This window comes from Microcaecilia unicolor, chromosome 1, assembly GCF_901765095.1.
Source record: "Microcaecilia unicolor chromosome 1, aMicUni1.1, whole genome shotgun sequence".
Classification (NCBI taxonomy): Eukaryota; Metazoa; Chordata; class Amphibia; order Gymnophiona; family Siphonopidae; genus Microcaecilia; species Microcaecilia unicolor.
The window spans coordinates 645,248,818-645,268,820 of record NC_044031.1 but is presented as its reverse complement, the minus strand read 5'-3'; the positions used below and the strand labels follow the sequence as shown (position 1 = coordinate 645,268,820).

At 46.2% G+C, this 20,003-nt stretch overlaps 1 protein-coding gene and 1 long non-coding RNA gene across 3 annotated transcripts in view; one reads left to right on the top strand and one right to left on the bottom strand.

Moving 5' to 3' along the window:
* Positions 1 to 2,845: 2,845 nt before the first annotated feature.
* Positions 2,846 to 20,003, bottom strand: part of LOC115460554 (transmembrane protein 109-like) — a 59,457-nt gene continuing 42,299 nt past the window's right edge. For both annotated transcript variants that reach the window (XM_030190320.1, XM_030190321.1), the window contains exon 4: positions 2,846 to 4,478. In XM_030190320.1, coding sequence (XP_030046180.1) covers positions 4,087 to 4,478 — 392 coding nt within the window. In that variant the 3' untranslated portion in view covers positions 2,846 to 4,086. The remainder of the gene's footprint in view (positions 4,479 to 20,003) is intronic.
* LOC115482430 lies at positions 7,809 to 11,838 on the top strand. The gene is made up of 3 exons (XR_003944086.1): positions 7,809 to 7,913; positions 8,491 to 8,496; positions 11,828 to 11,838. It is a non-coding gene; the product is annotated as an uncharacterized LOC115482430 (long non-coding RNA).

Sequence of the window (20,003 nt, the reverse complement as noted above, 5' to 3'; positions counted from 1 at the left end):
GATTCCCTCCGGTGATCATCTGGTCAGTTCGGGCACCTTTTTGAGGCTTGGTTGTGAAAGAAAATGGACCAAGTTGACCAAATGCTCGTCAGGGATGCCCTTCTTTTTTCCATTATCGGCCGAGAACGCCCATCTCTTAAGCACGCCCCAGTCCTGCCTTCGCTATGCCTCCGACACGCCCCCGTGAACTTTGGTCATCCCCGCGACAGACTGCAGTTGAGGTCGCCCAAAATCGGCTTTCAATTATGCTGATTTGGGCGACCCTGAGAGAAGGACGCCCATCTCCCGATTTGTGTTGAAGATGGGCACCCTTCTCTTTCGAAAATGCCCGATAGTGTCATATGACTTGTCAGTCACTCTCATGGGAACCTGGTGTGATGTCATACACAGGATGCCCCTTATGATGGGTATGCAGTAGGAGGAGGATGGCTCTGAACTTTCTGTATGTTTATTAATGGCTTCTGGTGGAAGGCAGCAGTGGCAAAGGCACAGATGTTGATGTTAAAGGAACACCCACCCATCACACAAAGCCTGCATAGTTCTATGGCATACCTGCTATAGGAATACTTAGAACAACTTAATTGGAGAACAAAATAACATAACTCACAACCAAAATGTAATTTTTCTCTTAAAAGAATGATACAGAACATTCACCACCCGTTATTAGAGCAAACAAAATGCTATAATGTCTTTAAAGGCTTCTATTTCTTTAAAGACATTTTAGAATTTTTCACTCTAACAACGGTTGGTGAATGTTTTATATTAGTCCGTTATGAGCAGAATTACAATTTGGGTGATAGGAGTCCTTAAATCATCGTAAGAAGTCCACAGGTCAAATATTGCCAAACAGGTCTAGACATTTCATTTCTCCCAAAAGACTGCATTGTTTTGGACCATGGAAGCCCCAGGCAACTTTTACATCCCCATGTGGCATTACCTCTTATGATTCTGATCTGACTGATCTAAGTCAAAGGCCTTTCCAAAACAGGAAAGCAGTAGCAAAATTATTTTTTTCCCACAATAAATTTCATTCATACACTAAAAAATAATTTGTAGCTGGTTTATTAGTAACGTAGTGATTTTCAGGATCTTCAAAATGTTCATGCATTAGCTTTCACACTATATATAGGTCAGTGCTTCTCAGCCCTGTCCTGGAGGCACACCTAACCAGTCAGGTTTTCAGGATTACTACAATTAATATGCTTGAGATAGATCTGCATATATTGGGTCCTTAGAATATGCAAATCCAACTCATGCTTATTCATTGTGGTAATCCTGAAAATTCAACTGGGTAGGCATGCCTTCGGGAGACGGCCGAGAAGCATGGTCTCAGATCCATCTTGTCTATAAGAGCACCTATTCCCCAAACCCAGTGTTCCTCAATCTATTCCTGGAGTACCCCCTAGCCAATTTGTCTATTTTATGAACAAGTGCACTGGTTCATAATCCACCTGGATGTTGTAGTGCATTAAAATAGAGATCCAGAAGAAATCCACCTGGGTGGAGAACACAAAGATCCCATGGTGTGTAGCAGAAATGAACGAAGTGGGAAATCTGACCACGGACTCCAGAAACAAGGGAAGCAAACTCAATACTTCTATTTCCCACTTCGTTCATTTCATTAAAATAGAGTAGTATTTTTCCTTCACACTGGCTTTTGCAGATCGCTTGTCTTGTTTCCTTAGTAACCTGTAGCCAGTCAGGCTTGGTTTTTTTAGGATATCCATAATAAAACACGCTTGAGACAGATTTTTGTACAACAAAGGCAATGCACTGTAATCTCTCTCATGCATATTCATTATGGATATCCTGAAAACCTGACTGACTACAGGATAGAAGATACAGGAGTGGGAAATGATGGGCAGCTAGTCCAATGTCTGGTTCAAGAAATCAAATTTATTCTTTAAAACTCAAATAAAGACTCGACACGGCAACCGTGTTTCGGCGGACACGATTCCTGCTTCAGGAGTCTGCTGGTTTGGAAATAAAAAGGAGGAGATATTGCTGACTGGAGACTGGGAGCAATGTATAGGTCTTTAAAAAGACCGTTTGCATATGAGAGATGCGCTGTCACTGTGCTCAACTAATAGTGCTTTAGTACTGTCGTATCGTAGGGTAGTGAGACATGCCCTGAGACTGCTACAGGATAGTCCAGGATGGCTTGAGAAATACTACTCTAAGCCCTCGTATTCAAGACAGCCATTCTGAGAAGTGCCACTTCTAGTAAATAGGTGGTGGTAAGGACTAACTGGGAAATTAGTGTGTGGCCATTAAAGGGAAAATAGAAATTGCTGCCATTTTACTGCCACGCTAAAAGTGGCTTCAGCGCATGGGAAACCCACATGCTGAAAATAGCACAGGCCATGTTTTAGTGCTGCTTAGTAAAGGGGTCCCTATATTTATTTATTTATTATTAGGATTTATTTACCGCCTTTTTGAAGGAATTCACTCAAGGTGGTGTACAGTAGGAATAGATCAAACATGAGCAGGAGGCAATTAGAGCAGTAAAAATATTCGAACAACAATACAAAGTATGGCATGGTATACTACTTGCAATGACTACACGATACGTAATAGAACATTATAATTAGTAGTGAAGGGTAAGGCAAAGTTGTAACATATAGATGAGTAAGAAAGTAGGAAGAATTAGAAAGTAAGGTGATTGATTTGAAGAAAGTTGCAAGTGAGGTCAGAGAGATGGTTAAATATTATCTCAGTATATGTTTTATCCTCAATGTTAGTTCACATGATTTTATTCCTGGATCTCACACACTTTTAATATTTGTATTATGCATTGAAATTTTATATTTGTTTTCTGTATTTATGATTTATATTGTTGTTTTGGTTGTTTTTAGTATTGTACCCCTGAAGCAACCCATGAAACGTGGACCACGTTGGGTGATTATTTTAATTAAGAGATTTTGTTTTGGAGCAGTTCGTGTGAGATCTGTTTTCTCAGGTGGTTTTAATCCAGTTCTGATCTCTCCTCCCCCCCCCCCCCCCCCCCCCCCCCCCCCACCTCCGCCACGACCTCTGCAACAGAAACAGCAAGGATGGAAATCAGAAAGTCTAACAAGGTGATCAGGAAAAACCAAAGAGACAGCACAGCACAAACATAAGAGAGAGCAGGTCATGAAGTAGCCAGGATAAAGCAGCTCAGTGCAGCAGATTACAGGCCACGGGATCTAGGACAGGCACACTAGTTTTGGCGATTGTTTATGTTATTACAAAACTTGGTAGTAAGACAGAGGATGGGGGAGGCTGGGTGCTGGATTAAGTATGGAGGTTTGTAGACTCACTACCCAGGATGAGAACCAAAGTAGGACAAAAAATGATTAGGATAAGGAGCAATCTCCTATGAGCAGTCACAAGCTGGCTGCCACTGGGGACACATCCCAGTCCATGTGGAGATGACTAACTGGGCAGACTGGATGGGCTGATTTATCTTTACCTGCCATAATCCTCTGTGTTACTATGTATTACCACAATTACGAAATAATCTTTAAAGTAGGAAAACACATGCAGAATCAAAATGGTCCTTATCTGCCAACCACCATTATCACATTTTGGCTGTCTTGCAAACCCAGAAGGACAAAGCTTAGGAACCACTGACTTAATGGCAGTCTAGAAACACAGTCCATGTCAGCCCTGCTCAGGGGCGAGAATGGAATTTGTCCCTACAAAACGCAGGGTGCTGGACACATGGATTTTATGTAAGTTCTGCCTCTACTTAGCTTCTGCTAATTAATGTAGATATGGAAGTTGAGGTTTTAGACAAGCATCTACTGGGAAATGGACTGTCACTTGCAACATATTCTACACAGGCCAATGGACCATGGAAGAACATTTAACAAAAAACAGCAGTTAGATATGCGTGGGGTATAGTAATGTGAAGCTAGCTGTAGACTCTGCTTAAATTTCCAGAACAGGATAAGATCCTAGAAAATGTGGACTACCCTTTAACCAATTGGATTTCTCAGTTTTCTGGGGAGACCCATCTCTCATTCTTTGGTAAATTTTGTGTAATATTTGGTTTGTGTTTAATCTTGTTTTGAACAGTGCCAATGCTCACCCCTCCCTTGTCCTTCACTTATCATAGTTCTTTGAAAGTTTTTCAGCCCGCCTCTGATTTTGTTGCAACTTCTCCACCTGCCTCTCCAGGCTCCACAGCTTGTTTTCCACGTGGGCATCATACCGAGGACCACTCGAACCCAACCGCCCAACTAAGGCATAGATGCCAAGCAGGCCCAGCAGCAACTGGACACGGAGGTTGGTGTCTGGGACCAACATGAGGATGTAGAAGAATGCTAGGAGGAAGATGGAGACCTTTATCAGCCAGAGGGTTCGGGATACGAAGGAGAAGACCAATCCCAGCACAAAGGACAAGATCCAGTAGCCAATCAGGGCAGCCAGTGCCCAAACAAGGATGTACTGCACCTGGCTTGGGGATAGTTCCAGAAAACGTGTCAAATGATCACCTGAGGAAAAAAAAAAGAGAAAAGCCACTAGTACAGACTGAAACAAAAGCAGGACTTGCTCAATCCAGAATATTAGCACCAAAATACAATTTTTCAAATTCAGTTTGAGTATTTGTATATCTAATCCAGGTTTAAGGTGAAGTACAAACACTTAACATTAAAATCCAACATAGTATTAACATGACAAACAAACAAAATGAAATCCTAGTTCAAAAATCAAAATCATATTATCAAAAGACAAATAATTTACGTAAAAGTTTGAATAGTATGCTCAATGGAAAGCTGTCATAAAAGGACCAAGTTATGTTTTTTTTCAAAATAGACAAATAATGCTCCAGAAATGTCAAGACCTTAGGAAACCACTTCCAAAAATGGGGACCCATAAAAGGAAAGGGAAGGAGTGGCCTAGTGGTTAGGGTGGTGGACTTTGGTCCTGGGGAACTGAGTTTGATTCCCACTTCAGGCACAGGCAGCTCCTTGTGACTCTGGGCAAGTCACTTAACCCTCCATTGCCCCATATAAGCCGCATTGAGCCTGCCATGAGTGGGAAAGCGCAGGGTACAAATGTAACAACAACAAAAAAAGGGGGATGGGACTTGATATACCGCCTTTCTGTGGTTACAATCAAAGCAGTTATAGAGGTACTTATTTTGTGCCTGGAAAAATGAAGGATTAAATCACTTGCCCAGAGTCACAAGAAGCTGCAGTGGGAATCAAACCCATTTCCTCTGGTTCTCTGGCCATTGCACTAACCACTTGATTCTACTTTCAGGGTGGAGAAATATGGAAAAAAAACTTGGTACAAGGTTGTTTTTAAGATAAGAAGGCTACCCTGTAATCATAGTCTTAAAACTAATACCAGCATTTAAAAGTGAGCAGAAAAGCAAACTGGCAGCCAATGAAGTTTATCCTGTCTGTGCTGGGATAATATGGTAATAAAACAGAGATTGACGTATTTGGGATGAGGTGTACATTGATTCAGTTGTTTCTTGCTAGAGTATGTCAGTGTAAATGAGTTGCAATAATTCACAACAGTGGAAGTGGAATCCTGAATTACTGATGCCAGAGAATGTAGTAAAAGCAGTTAGCTTAGCAGGGTTTAAAAAAGATTTGGATAATTTCCTAAAAGAAAAATCCATAAGCCATTATTAAATAGACTTGTGAAAATCCACTGCTTATTTCTAGGATAAGCAGCATGAAATCTGTTTTACTGTTCTGGGATCTTTGGCTACTGTTGGAAACAGGATACTGGGCTTGTTGGACCTTCGATCTGTCCCAGTATGGCAACATTTTGTTCTTATGTAAGTCTGTACCAGGGGCGTAGCCAGACCTCACAGTGGGAGGGGGCCAGAGCCCAAGATGGAGGGCACTTTTGGTCTGCCACCCTGCCGCTTCCCCCCCCCCCCCCCCCCCGCCACCCTGCCACTTCCCACCCACTGCCGTAGCAAATACTTTGGCTGGCAGAGGTCCCCAACCCCCACCAGCTGAAGCGTTGTCCAGCGCCGGTCTCCGGCACTGCCGCGTTGCCTGCCCTGCTCTTCCCCTCACGTCCTGCACGCTCCTTTTAGTGAAATTGAGCATGCTCAGTTTCACTAAAAGGAGTGTGCCAGACATGAGAGGAAGACAGGCAATACGGCGGTGCCGGAGACCGTCACTGGACAACGTTTCAGCTGGTGGGGGGTTGGACCTCCCCCCCTCCCCCAGCAAAACCAGGGGCCCACAGGTCTGTATGCCACTGGTCTGTACAACTGCAAAAGGTCAGACATTCTGAATCACACATATTGAATTTGAAAGTTAAATCAACTGAAAATTCTTTGATCAGACTGTATCATTTCTGCTCATACCTAGAGAACTTTTTTTTTTATACAGCACTTGGCTGACTCACTGGGACTTATAGTCCCACCCACCTCAGGGTTTTCCAGTCATATATAGATAAGCCACTCCTCAGTCACACATAGGAATCTTGCAGACTGTTAACCCCATCATAGTACACCTGTTCATACCCATTTCAACCAATCAGGATGACTTTTATTCTCTGTAATAATTGTGGTGCTTTAGTTTCAAGGCCAATCATCTGGAGACTTAAGGCTTGTCCTATCTGTCTTCAGCTTGCTAGTTTAAAACAGGAGCTCAGAAAAGTAAAGCAGGAATTGGATGCACTTAAAGCAGCTTCTAGGACTGCACAGAATCATACCAACTTCTCACCACTGCCTCAAAGGATAAAGCCACCTAAGAACAGATGGTTCACGGTAGGCTCAGGCAGACTTCATTATGTCACACAGAAGCATCCGCACTCACAAGTGTTGCCCCTACAAAATTATTTTGCTCCATTACAGCACTGTGATGTTCCTGAAAATAAAACTGAGGCGGAAGAAAAAGCAATGAAGGTGGAACAAAAAGATATAAAGGTACCCAAAGAGAAAAGACACCCCCAAATCACTAATGTTGAAACTCATACCAAGAAACTGTTGCTACTAGGGGATTCCATTATCAGAGGCATTAACTTTGAAACACAGTTCAAGGGGCCATGCAAAGTGAAATACCTTCCAGGCTCTTCAGCTACCAGGAGTACCAAGCAAATAATCTCTATAATCAGAGAAGAAACTAAGGAGTCAAACACTGATGTTATCCACCTGGGAACAAATGACTTGTCCAGTAATACGCAAATAAGCAAAAAAAAAAAAAAAAAAGGAGGTAAAAACCTCACGATGCCGTAAGATGTGAAACAAAAAAAGTGAGGAGAACCAAGGAGGATACAAAAAAAATCTTTATTGGGTAATTAAAAAACGACCCGACACGGCCGTGTTTCGGCCCTAAGGCCTGCCTCAGGGGTCTCGATCAATCTCAGATGTTGCAGTGTAATATTATACACCGATGAAAATATGTTGTTAAATCAAAAACTTCTTTGGTCTCCTCTCTTATAGAATTATCGTGTTGTCAGTTATAATTCTATAAGAGAGGAGACCAAAGAAGTTTTTGATTTAACAACATTTTTTCCATCGGTGTATAATATTGATCAAGACCCCTGAAGCAGGCCTTAGGGCTGAAACACGGCCGTGTCGGGTCGTTTTTTAATTACCCAATAAAGTTTTTTTTTGTATCCTCCTTGGTTCTCCTCACTTTTTTTGTTTCACATTGTCCAGTAATACCCCACTTGCCACATAGAGAGCTTTTCAGGAGCTGGGAGAGGAGTTAAAACCTTTGATACAAACAATAGCTTTCTCTGAAGTACTACCTACCTTTAGGAAGGAAGAGAAAAGATTGCAAAGTACTGAGAATTTCAATAGCTGGATCAAAGCCTGGTGTCACCAAAAAAAATTAACAGAAATACACATATGGCATGCCCCTTTATGCACTACTGATGTCTGTTTTTACAATTAATGATTATGTTCACATGATATACTCATAAAGCCTTTAATGGAAGAATGCACCGTGGTTAACTGAGTTCGCTCGGATGAGGGAAAGGTGAGTAGTGGAGTGCCTCAGGGATCAGTGCTGGGGCTGATTCTGTTCAACATATTTGTGAGTGCCACACTAGTCAGGAAATCTGTCACACTGGTCAGGAAAAGTGAGCCCTTGGGCCGCTACCGATAACCGGCAGCGGCAGGAGAACCACCCAAACAGGCAGCAAGGCGGACCACAGACAGACGGGCACAGGCCAGACTGGAGCAGCTGGACTGGAACAGAAGCAATAAGCAGCAAGCAGTAGAATAAACCAGGACACAAGCAGGGTCTTGGGCAGGCTGCAAGCAGTAGAATAAACCAGGAAACAAGCAGGGTCTAGCAGAAACTGAAAGTAGCAAGGTTAGCACTGCAACAAACTCTCACAGATGAAAACTCTTCTGAGGACCTCTGTTGCAAAGGCAAACTAGAAAGGTTCCAGGTGGTTAATACAGGCAAAATACCAGGGAGGTCACCAGGTAAGGGTGCTGCTTAATTCCAAAAATCCCAAGATAGTCTGGAAGGCTGTAAGATCCAGACCGGGATCTTGCAGAACATGGGAAACAGCAAGCAGACAGTCCATCGCAGCCACCAGGTCTGACCACGGGTGGCAAAATGAATGAGAGCATGAAACATGGGCACAATCGTGACAGTGAGTGACACTGCCGAAGGGTTAGAAGGTAAAGTTTGCCTTTTTGCGGATGATACTAAGATTTGTAACAGAGTGGACAGCCAGGAGGGAGTGGAAAACATGAAAAAGGATCTGCAGAAGCTAGAAGAATGGTCTAAGGTTTGGCAATTAAAATTCAATGCAAAGAAATGCAAAATGATGCACTTAGGGAGTAGAAATCCACGGGAGACGTATGTGTTAGGCGGTGAGAGTCTGATATGTACAGATGGGGAGAGGGATCTTGGGGTGATAGTATCTGAGGATCTGAAGGCGATGAAACAGTGTGACAAGGCGGTGGCTGTAGCTAGAAGGTTGCTAGGCTGTATAGAGAGAAGTGTGACCAGCAGAAGAAAGGAGGTGTTGATACCCTTAATAAGTCGTTGGTGAGGCCCCACCTGGAGTACTGTGTTCAGTTTTGGAGGCCGTATCTTGCTAAGGATGTAAAAAGAATTGAAGCAGTGCAAAGAAAAGCTACAAAAATGGTATGGGATTTGCGTTACAAGACGTATGAGGAGAGACTTGCTGACCTGAACATGTATAACCTGGAGGAAATGAGAAACGGGTGATATAGTACAGACGTTCATATATTTGAAAGGTATTAATCCGTAAACGAACCTTTTCCGGAGATGAGAACATGAATGCGTGGGATAAACATAAAGGAATCCTGTTCAGAAGGAATGGATCCTCAGAAGCTTAGTGGAGATTGGGTGGCAGAGCCAGTGGTTGGGAGGCGGGGCATTTGGCCAACTTTACTTGGTCCAATTTTTTTCACGACCAAGCCTCGAAAAGGTGCCCGAACTGACCAGATGACCACCGGAGGGAATGGGGGATGACCTCCCCTTACTCCCCCAGTGGTCACCAAGCCCTTCCCACCCAAAAAACTTTTTTTTAAAACATTTTTTGCCAGCCTCTATGCCAGCCTCAAATGTCATAGCAAGCTCCATCACAGCAATATGCAGGTCCCTGGAGCAGTTTTTAGTGGGTGCAATGCTCGCAGTCTAAGCAATAAAGTTCATGACCTTCAAGCTCAATGGTTCCCATGAATGGGATGCAAACATACCAGGCTATAATCTATTTAGGAAGGATAGAGAGGGTCGTAAAGGTGGAGGAGTAGCTCTGTATGTGAGAAATGATATCACAGCGACTGAAATGACAGGGACCTGGGGAAAAGAAGAAGCGATATGGATCACCTTAAAAAGAGATGATAGAACCTCAGTCCACATAGGTGTTGTCTACAGACCCCCGACACAACTGGAGGAACTAGATATGGATCTGATCGCAGATATTCAAAAGTTAGGAAAGAAGAGGGAGGTGCTGTTGCTGGGAGATTTCAATCTGCCGGATGTAGATTGGAAGGTTCCGTCTGCGGAATTGGAGAGAAGTAGACAGATCGTGGACGCTTTCCAAAGTGTTTTGCTCAGACAAATGGTGACGGAACCCACGAGGGAGGGAGCGACGCTGGATCTGGTGCTCACAAATGGGGATAGCGTGTCAAATGTCCGAGTGGGTGCCCACCTGGGCAGCAGTGACCATCAAATGGTTTGGTTTGATATGACTGCTGTAGTGGAGGGCAGTCATTCAAAACTCAAAGTCCTGGATTTCAAGCATGCTGACTTTACTAAAATGGGGGAATACCTGAGGAAGGAGCTGATGGGCTGGGAGGAAGTACAAGGAGTGGAAGGACAGTGGTCCAAGCTGAAAGAAGCTATAAATAGGGCCACAAACCTTTATGTAAGGAGAGTAAATAAAAGCAAGAGAAAAAGGAAACCGATATGGCTCTCCAAACAAGTGGCTGAGAAAATAAAGGCTAAAGAATTGGCGTTCCAGAAATACACAAAAACTCAAGAACAGGAACACGGGAAGGAATACTGGAGGAAACTGAAAGAAGCCAAGAGAGAGATACGTCTGGCGAAAGTGCAAGCGGAAGAACAAATGGCTAGAAATGTAAGGAGGGGTGACAAACATTTCTTCAGGTATATTAGTGAAAGGAGAATGACTAAAAAGGGAATTGTGAGACTAAAAGATACTGCGAACCGCTATGTAGATAGTGATGAAGAAAATGCAAATTTGCTAAATAGATACTTCTGTTCTGTTTTCACAGAAGAAAATCCTGGAGCAGGACCATGATGGACTGGAAAAAGTACAAATGAAAATGGAGTGGATACAGCATCATTTACAGAAGAGAGTGTGTATGAACAACTTGTAAAGCTAAAGGTGGACAAAGCCATGGGACCAGACGGGATCCACCCCAGGATATTAAGGGAGCTCAGAGAGGTTCTGGCGGGTCCTCTTAAACATTTGTTTAATAAATCCTTGGAGACAGGAGAGGTTCCGAGGGATTGGAGAACGGTGGAGGTGGTCCCTCTTCACAAAAGTGGTGATAGGGAAGTAGCTGGAAACTACAGGCCGGTAAGCCTCACTTCGGTTATTGGAAAAGTAATGGAAGCGATGCTGAAGGAAAGGATAGTGAATTTCCTGGAAGCCAATAAGTTGCAAAATCCCAGACAACATGGTTTTACCAAAGGGAAATCGTGCCAAATGAATCTCATTGAGTTCTTTGATTGGGTGACAGGAGAATTGAATCAGGGACGAGCTATGGACGTAATCTACTTAGATTTCAGCAAAGCTTTTGACACGGTTCCCCACAGAAGGCTTTTAAATAAACTGGATGGGCTGAAGATAGGACCCAAAGTGGTGAACTGGATTAGAAACTAGTTGACGGACAGACGCCAGAGGGTGGTGGTGAATGGAGTTCGCTCGGAGGAGGGAAAGGTGAGTAGTGGAGTGCCTCAAGGATCGATGCTGGGGCCGATTCTGTTCAATATATTTGTGAGTGACCTTGCCGAAGGGTTAGAAGGTAAAGTTTGCCTATTTGCGGATGATACTAAGATCTGTAACAGAGTGGACACCCCAGAGGGAGTGGAAAACATGAAAAAGGATCTGAAGAAGCTAGAAGAATGGTCTAAGTTTTGGCAATTAAAATTCAATATATCTAAATAGGGAATATATTGTAAATCCCAGAGCCAAGTTTACAATTAATATCAAAACAGCTCTAGTAGTAATTCAAAAAAATATACTTTTAATTATTATAATTACATTAAAACATATTTCTCTAATCGGTATCACTGACTTCTTGCCCTATGCTGCTCTAAACAATATTTACGATAACATTAGTAGCAACATTGGAAACAACACTCATTTGAGCATTATATGTTTTACAATTATACAACTGTCTTAGTTAATATCAGATTATTTAGTCTCTGTTAGATACTCAGTGGACGCCTCGCCTTCCACGTGGTCACTATGTTGAAATTAGTCAGTTGTATTAATCCAAAAATGTATCGCTACTTCATTGACCATCCATGCTTGTGTTTCTCATTGTGCAGCATTATATAGGACTTAACGAAGTCAGGGAAAAACTCCTTTTCAACTTCTAATGTTTGCCATATATGCCGGTTCCCCAATGCTGATCCGCATTTCATAAGATCTTCCTCAGGAGGAACCACCGTTTTATCTTGTATTCAGCTCCATGCCGGATTAAGGCTCCCTTAGGCGTGGGCCCTATAACGCCGCATCAGGAGTTCAATGCCAAGAAATGCAAAGTGATGCACTTAGGGAATAGAAATCCAAGGGAGACGTATGTGTTAGGCAGCGAGAGTCTGATAGGTACGGACGGGGAGAGGGATCTTGGAGTAATAGTATCTGAGGATTTGAAGGCGACGAAACAGTGTGACAAGGCGGTGGCTGTATCTAGAAGGTTGTTGGGCTGTATAGAGAGAGGTGTGACCAGCAGAAGAACGGGAGTGTTGATGCCCCTGTATAAGACGTTAGTGAGGCCCCATCTGGAGTATTGTGTTCAGTTTTGGAGGCCGTATCTTGCTAAGGATGTAAAAAGAATCGAAGCAGTGCAAAGAAAAGCTACGAGAATGGTATGGGATTTGCGTTACAAGACGTATGAGGAGAGACTTGCTGACCTGAACATGTATACCCTGGAGGAAAGGAGAAACAGGGGTGATATGATACAGACGTTCAAATATTTGAAAGGTATTAATCCGCAAACAAACCTTTTCCGGAGATACGAAGGCGGTAGAACGAGAGGACATGAAATGAGATTGAAGGGGGGCAGACTCAAGAAAAATGTCAAGACGTATTTCTTCACGGAGAGAGTGGTGGATGCTTGGAATGCCCTCCCGCGGGAGGTGGTGGAGATGAAAACGGTAACGGAATTCAAACATGCGTGGGATAAACATAAAGGAATCCTGTTCAGAAGGAATGGATCCTCAGGAGCTTAACAGAGATTGGATAGCAGAGCCGGTAGTGGGAGGCGGGGCTGGAGGTTGGGAGGCGGGGATAGTGCTGGGCAGAATTATACGGTCTGTGCCAGAGCTGGTGGTGGGAGGCAGGGATAGTGCTGGGCAGACTTATACGGTCTGTGCCAGAGCCGGTGGTTGGGAGGCGGCGCTGGTGGTTGGGAGGCAGGGATAGTGCTGGGTAGACTTATACGGTCTGTGCCCTGAAGAGCACAGGTACAAATCAAAGTAGGGTATACACAAAAAGTAGCACACATGGGTTGTCTTGTTGGGCAGACTGGATGGACCGTGCAGGTCTTTTTTCTGCCGTCATCTACTATGTTACTATGTATGTTACTATATGTTACTTCAGACAGGCGGACCCAGGCCCATCCCCTCCCTACCTGTTACACTTGAGGTGGTAATTGGGAGCCCTCCAAAACCCACCCGAAACCCACTGCACCCACATGTAGGTGCCCCCCTTCATCCCTAAGGGCTATGGTAGTGGTGTAGAGTTGTGGGTAGTGGGTTTTGGTTTTTTTTTTTGGGGGGGGGGAGGGGCTCACCACACAATGTAAGGGAGCTATGCAGCTGGGAGCAATTTGTGACGTCCACTGCAGTGGCCCCTAGGGTGCCCGGTTGGTGTCCTGGCTTGTGAGGGGGACCAGTGCCCTATGAATGCTGGCTCCTCCCACGACCAAAAGCCTTGAATTTGGTCGTTTTTGAGGTGGGTGTCCTCGGTTTGCATTACAGGCGAAAACCGAGGCCACCCTTCTCTAAGGTCGGTGATCTCAACATTTAGGTCGACCTAAACGTTGAGATTTGGCCGGCCTTGACCGTATTATCGAAACGAAAGATGGACGCCCATCTTGTTTCGATAATACGGGTTGCCCTGCCCCTTTACGGAGCCGTCCTTAGAGATGGACGCCCTTATAGATGGGCACCCCGTTTGATTATGCCCCTCCATGTTACTATCTGTAAAACTCATTTAACACTGGTGATTTGAGTATGCATCAATAGATCAATGTCAAGATTTCTAGCTTCTGATTTGATCGACAGCACAAATCCATTATGGATGTGCATTTGCAAGCGCAGCTGAGTCACCAGAGTGGGAACTGGCACTCACAGTCTAAGTGGTCTAGTCTTTGGTAGAACCTTTTATCTTACGAGCCTGAATATTTGAAATGCAAGTCCTCCAAAATGTTCACCGTCTTCATAGCCAGACAAGTGAGGTAACAGAGTTTAATAATTGTAATAGTCCATAGGGCTTCCAATTGTTCTCTAGGACACTTACTATATCACAATGTGTTTTCTAGTCTCTGCAGTGTCTCCCTTCAGTCCTATGCAGAGAGTAAGCTGTTTGCATTAAGAAGCGCAGGGACTAGTAGGGGCCCAACCATGCTTACATCATTGCCTGAGCTCTGGGAGTTAGAGCCTAAAAAGCTCAGAAAGAAAATCAAAAACAGAAAACAGACATTTTCCAGCTGCTAGAAGCAGTGGCGTAGCTACGTGGGGCCTGAGGGGGCCGGGGCCCCCGCAGATTCACCCCAGGACCCCCCTCCCAGCGAACCCGCCACCGCCGCCGCCTACCTTTACTTTTGCTGGCGGGGGATCCCACTCCCCGCCAGCCGACGTCTTCTCAGTCCATCCTGCTCTTCAATTTGTTTGCTGACGTCCTGCACGTAATTGTACGTGCAGGACGTCAGACTCAGAGAACAGTTCTGTTCTCTGAGTCTGACGTCCTGCACGTTGTCAGCAAACAAATTGAAGAGCAGGAAGCGACTGAGAAGAAGACGTCGGCTGGCGGGGAGTGGGATCTTCCGCCAGCAAAAGTAAAGGTAGGCTGCAGCGGCGGCGGGTTCGCGGCGGGAGGGGGGGTGGCAATGTCGGCGGTGGGGGGGTGGCGCCGGGGCGAGGGCTAAAATGTGCCCCCTCCCCCCGGGCTCTGGACCCCTCCCCCATGGAAGGCTGGCTACGCCCCTGGCTAGAAGGGAAGCAGTCAAAAAAGAGCATGGACAAAAGGGATGACAATCAGGACAGGAAGACCACCCGCACAATACTCAATTGGATGATGGCCTTCCTGAGGATGGCAGACGTAGTGAGAACACAGGGCGCTACCACTACTACTACTACTACTTAACATTTCTAGAGCGCTACTAGGGTTACGCAGCGCTGTACAAAATAAACAAAGAAGGACGGTCCCTGCTCAAAGGAGCTTACAATCTAAGTGGCCCCCATGTTCGCTTACATGCATAACATACTAGAGGCATGCAGAGACTTTGAGAGCACTGCCTGGCTCAAATATGACACGGCATTTAGAGCACGGATGGAGAACAAATTCATGAATTGGGGTACCACTCACGTCAACCTATGGCTGCACCACATGACCTCAATCTAAGAGTGAATCTTAATGCAAACATTCTCACCGTTTCTAAAAATAAGGGAGGAAAAAAAGACCTCATACAACTGTGGCAAATATCATAAAGAATGGGATCGCTAAATCAGCGAATCCACATGCACAGAGTTAAAAAATGGAAATAATAGGTCAAAAAACTTCCGCTTTAAATTAACTTAAATAAGCAATCAAAAAATTAAAACTGCAATCATAATAGAAAAAGAGTCAAATGTTTCACAAAATCTTCAACACACTTGTGTCATACAAACTAAAGTCACAGGGTTCAGCACAGCCAGGTCCACAGCACAGATTCAGGGCACAGTGAGGTCTCCAGGAGAAGCTGGAAGTGAAACGGGTCCATTGGGACCATACTGTTTCATTTCATCCTGCTAAAACTGAGCGACTGTCCATTGGGATACTATTGTTATTAAGATAAGTGTTCACATACTGTGACTTTAATTTATACATCATTCCATGGCTAAAGATATATAGGCTGCCAGAAGCATACAAGAGGGCTTTGAGCAAGGTTTCCACATCCCTTACATGGGCCCACCACTGAATCAGAGGTCTAGAAACTCCACATCTACCACCTCCCTAGGGCATGTAGTACGCAAGAAGTTAGAAGAGGAGATTCGGGTGGGCAGAATAGCGGGACCCTTCCCTGCCCCAGCCTTTGAGCCTATGATCCTATCACCACTAGTGGTGATCCCCCAAAAAGAGACAGAAAAGTTCAGATTCATACATAACAGGCTGGTCAGTCAATGACTTCCTCCCGGAAGAGGCATGCACAGTACGATACGCCTCTTTTGACCAGGCCGTCAGGAAATGTGGTCCTAATGCCTTATGGCCAAGGCTGACATCCAGTCGGCCTTTAGGCTTCTGCCAGTTTCACCCTGATAACTTCCCTTTATTAGGATTTAGTTTTGAGGGCAGTTACAATTTCGGTAAATGTATGCCCATGGGATGTGTGGTCTCCTGTGCCCGCTTTGAAAAGTTTAGTTCTTTCCTACACTGGGTAACGGCAAGAGTGGCAGCGAACCAGAACATAATACACTACTTGGATGACTTCTTCTTTGTGGGCCAGAGGATTCTAAGTCCTGCTCCTCCTTGCTGACGCACTTCAAAGCGATTGCCGAACGTTTTGGAGTCCCGCTGGCCCACGAGAAGACAGTTAGACTGTTCCCATGCATTACGTTCCTGGGCATAGAGCTAGACTCTGTTGAAATGGTATCCAGACTCCCATAGGAAAAACTGAGCAGGCTGAAGGTACTAGTCAGACAGGTCATGACAGTCAAGAAAATCATACTCAAGGAGATGCATTCTCTGATAGGCAACCTTAATTTTGCATGCAGGGTCATTGTGATGGGCAGGGTGTTCATACACAGGTTAGCATCCTCCACGGCAAGGGTACGGAAGACATTCCACTCAATAAGAAACACACGGGCCATGCGTGAAGATTTGTGAGTATGGGACTCATTCCTGAGCTCGTTCAACGGCCTCATTGTGTGGCAGAACAAACCAGTCACCAGCCACAAGCTGGAGCTTTATTCTGACACATCAGGAGGTACAGGCTTTGGGGTGTATTTTCACAAGTCCTGGTGCACGGCCCAGTGGTCAGACAGCTGGCCAGCAGCAAGGGTATGTCGGAACATCACTTTCTTGGAGCTGTTCCCAATAGTGGTTGCTCTATGCATTTGGGGCACACGGTTACAGCACAAGAGGGTGGTGTTCTGGTCTGACAACCAGGCAGTGGTAGAGGCCATTAATAGGCAGACATTGTGCTGTGAGCTTGTAGTCAACTTGCTTAGGATATTTGTGCTGCAACGCTTAAAATTTAATGTAGCAGCGCAAGCTAGGCACGTCCCGGGGGTGCATAACAAAGTGGCTGACACTCTTTCTCGCTCCAAGTGGGCTCTTTTCAGGGAATTAGCCCCAGAAGCAGACCTCCGGGGAGCGGCAGTTCCGGAGCACCTGTGGCGGATTGCAGTCCAGAAGCATGGAACATATTGCGCTCGTCTTTCACCCCAAGCACACGGACGACCTACTCACGAGGGTACCAGCAGATGAAAGCTTTTGCTGCAGAAAGGAAATTGGAGGGAGGACCACGGCATGAAAACACTACTGTGGAATACATCATTGCAGAGCATAACATGGGCTCGCCCCGAGGGAGGGTCTCCTCACACCTGGCAGCATTAGCATTTTTTTGCACAGGCAGAATGACACCCTGATCCCATGAAGGGTTTCTGGGTCAAGAGAGTAATGGCAGGCTTGGCACGGGAGGCAGGGCCACCTCCTCCAGACACTAGGCTTGCAATCATGCACAACATCCTCCAAGATATATGGACCATTTTGCAGCAAGTAGGCCAGAATGCCTTTGAGATGTACCTGTTCCACACTGCTTTCTTGCTGGCATTTTTGCCGCACTAAGGATCAGTGAACTAGTGGCCCCTGTAAAGACAGGGGTGGGTTTAGGGCTACTGCTGAGGGAGGTTCAACTAGGCGAGGAGACAGTTGCAGGGGCGTAGCCAGACAGCCAATTTTGGGTGGGCCTGAGTCCAAGGTGGGTGGGCATGGAATTCATGCCCTCCCCCGTCCCTAGCCCCCCTCTGCTCTGCTCTTCAGCCCTCCCTCCACCTGCAAGCCTACAATATTAAATACCTGAGCAGGAGGGGGTATACAAACCCTGCCAGCTGAAGATTTCCTCCTGCTCAGACAGTCAGCGCTCTTCCAAACAAGCCAGCAGCACTTTCCTTGAGCTGATGCCATGGCTGTGCATGCATGAAAACTAAGCATGTGAAGAGGGGCTGCTGTTGGTTTCAGCTCGAGGCAAGTGCTGCCAGCTGCATTTTGAAAGAGCACTGGCTGCCTGAGAAGGAGGAAATCTTCAGCTGACGAGGTTTGAGGACATCTGCAAACCATAGCAAGAGTGCACAATTTTGGGTGGGCCAGAGTCCAAATAGGGTGGGCCCTGGCCCACCCATGGCTACGCCACTGAGACAGTGCACTTGCATGTACATAGATCTAAGATGGACCAGTTAGGAAAGGGTGCATGGCTCGTACTGCATCGAGTTCAGGGACTGCACACATGTCCAGTTGAAAACACCAGGGCATACCTAGCTTTGCGGCCAACAGCAGGCAAGCACCTCCTGGTGCACGCATGTGGCACACCCATGACCAGATTTCAATTTGACAAAGTTTTAAGAAAGTGCCTAGAAAAAGCGGGCCACGAGCCTTTGGCATACACTCCTTCCAGATCGGGGCAGCCATGACTGCAGCAGACCGTTGCCTGCCTCCATCCGCAATACAGCACCTAGGCAGTCAAACTGCTATAACACCTATATAAGAAAAGGTTCATAGGGTACTGGTCCCTTAACAGCTGTTAATTCTTTTCCTCCAGTAGGACGTGCACCATGAGGAGGGACGGTGTGGATTATGGGCCATTCATATGTGGTGTGGGCCAGGGGCGTAGCCAGCCTTCCGTGGGGGAGGGGTCCAGAGCCTGGGGGGAGGGGGCACATTTTAGCCCTCCCCCCCGGCGCCGCCCCCCCACCGCCGACATTGCCGCCCCCCCCCTCCCGCCGTGAACCCGCCGCCGCTGCAGCCTACCTTTACTTTTGCTGGCGGGGGATCCCACTCCCCGCCAGCCGACGTCTTCTTCTCAGTCGCTTCCTGCTCTTCAATTTGTTTGCTGACGTCCTGCACGTTGTACGTGCAGGACGTCAGACTCAGAGAACAGAACTGTTCTCTGAGTCTGACGTCCTGCACGTATAATTACGTGACGTCAGCAAACAAATTGAAGAGCAGGAAGGACTGAGAAGACGTCGGCTGGCAGGGAGTGGGATCCCCCGCCAGCAAAAGTAAAGGTAGGCGGTGGCGGGTTCGCTGGGAGGGGGGTCCTGGGGTGAATCTGCGGGGGCCCCGGCCCCCTCAGGCCCCACGTAGCTACGCCACTGGTGTGGGCACGTAAGCGAGCTGCGAAGAGATCCTATGGCAGATAGCTAGGGCTAGTGGGAAGAAATATATAGAGGTTCACTGGATGGAGTGGGGCAACATGCAATGGCGCCAACTGCTCCCTATCCTCATGGGATTCCGGGAGAAGATGGAGCAGCCACAGGCCATCGTCATACACTGGGAGGTAACGACCTGGGAGAATGGTCATGTGTCCAGCTGGTTCAGGCTGCCAAGCAGGATCTCTCCGAGATTGTTTCAGTGTTTAGAGGTACTAACCTGATGTGATCAGACATCATCCCTCGGCCGCAATGCATGCACCTGAAGATGTGGGGGCGGGGCAGGAAGAAGGTAAACAGGCAGCTAGGAGCATGGGCCTATGGTTTAGAGGGGTACACACATAAAGCACGACTAAGGGGATCCAGGATGCGAGGGGCTGTATTAGAAGGAAGGAGCGCATTTATCTGAAATAGGAAATGGCCTGTTCCAACAACGACATGCAGGGAGCCCTCGAGTGGGCGCTGCTATAACAAATCTGGGGGAAAATTTTGGTCTAAGTTAAGGCGAGGCAATAGACAGTTCACAGGTCTCAGCTAGTTTGGGGGAGCCCAGGGCAAGTCTGGAGAACTATACCGGGATTGTGGCATTAATGCTGGGGAAGCCAGCCCTCACCTGTTAAGGTAGACAGAGAGGGTGAGCGGAAAGTCAGCAGGGCTAGGGGAAGGTCAAGGCTGCCCATGTTATGGGGAGGCCACAGGCCAGGGTGCACGGCAGTTGGAGTT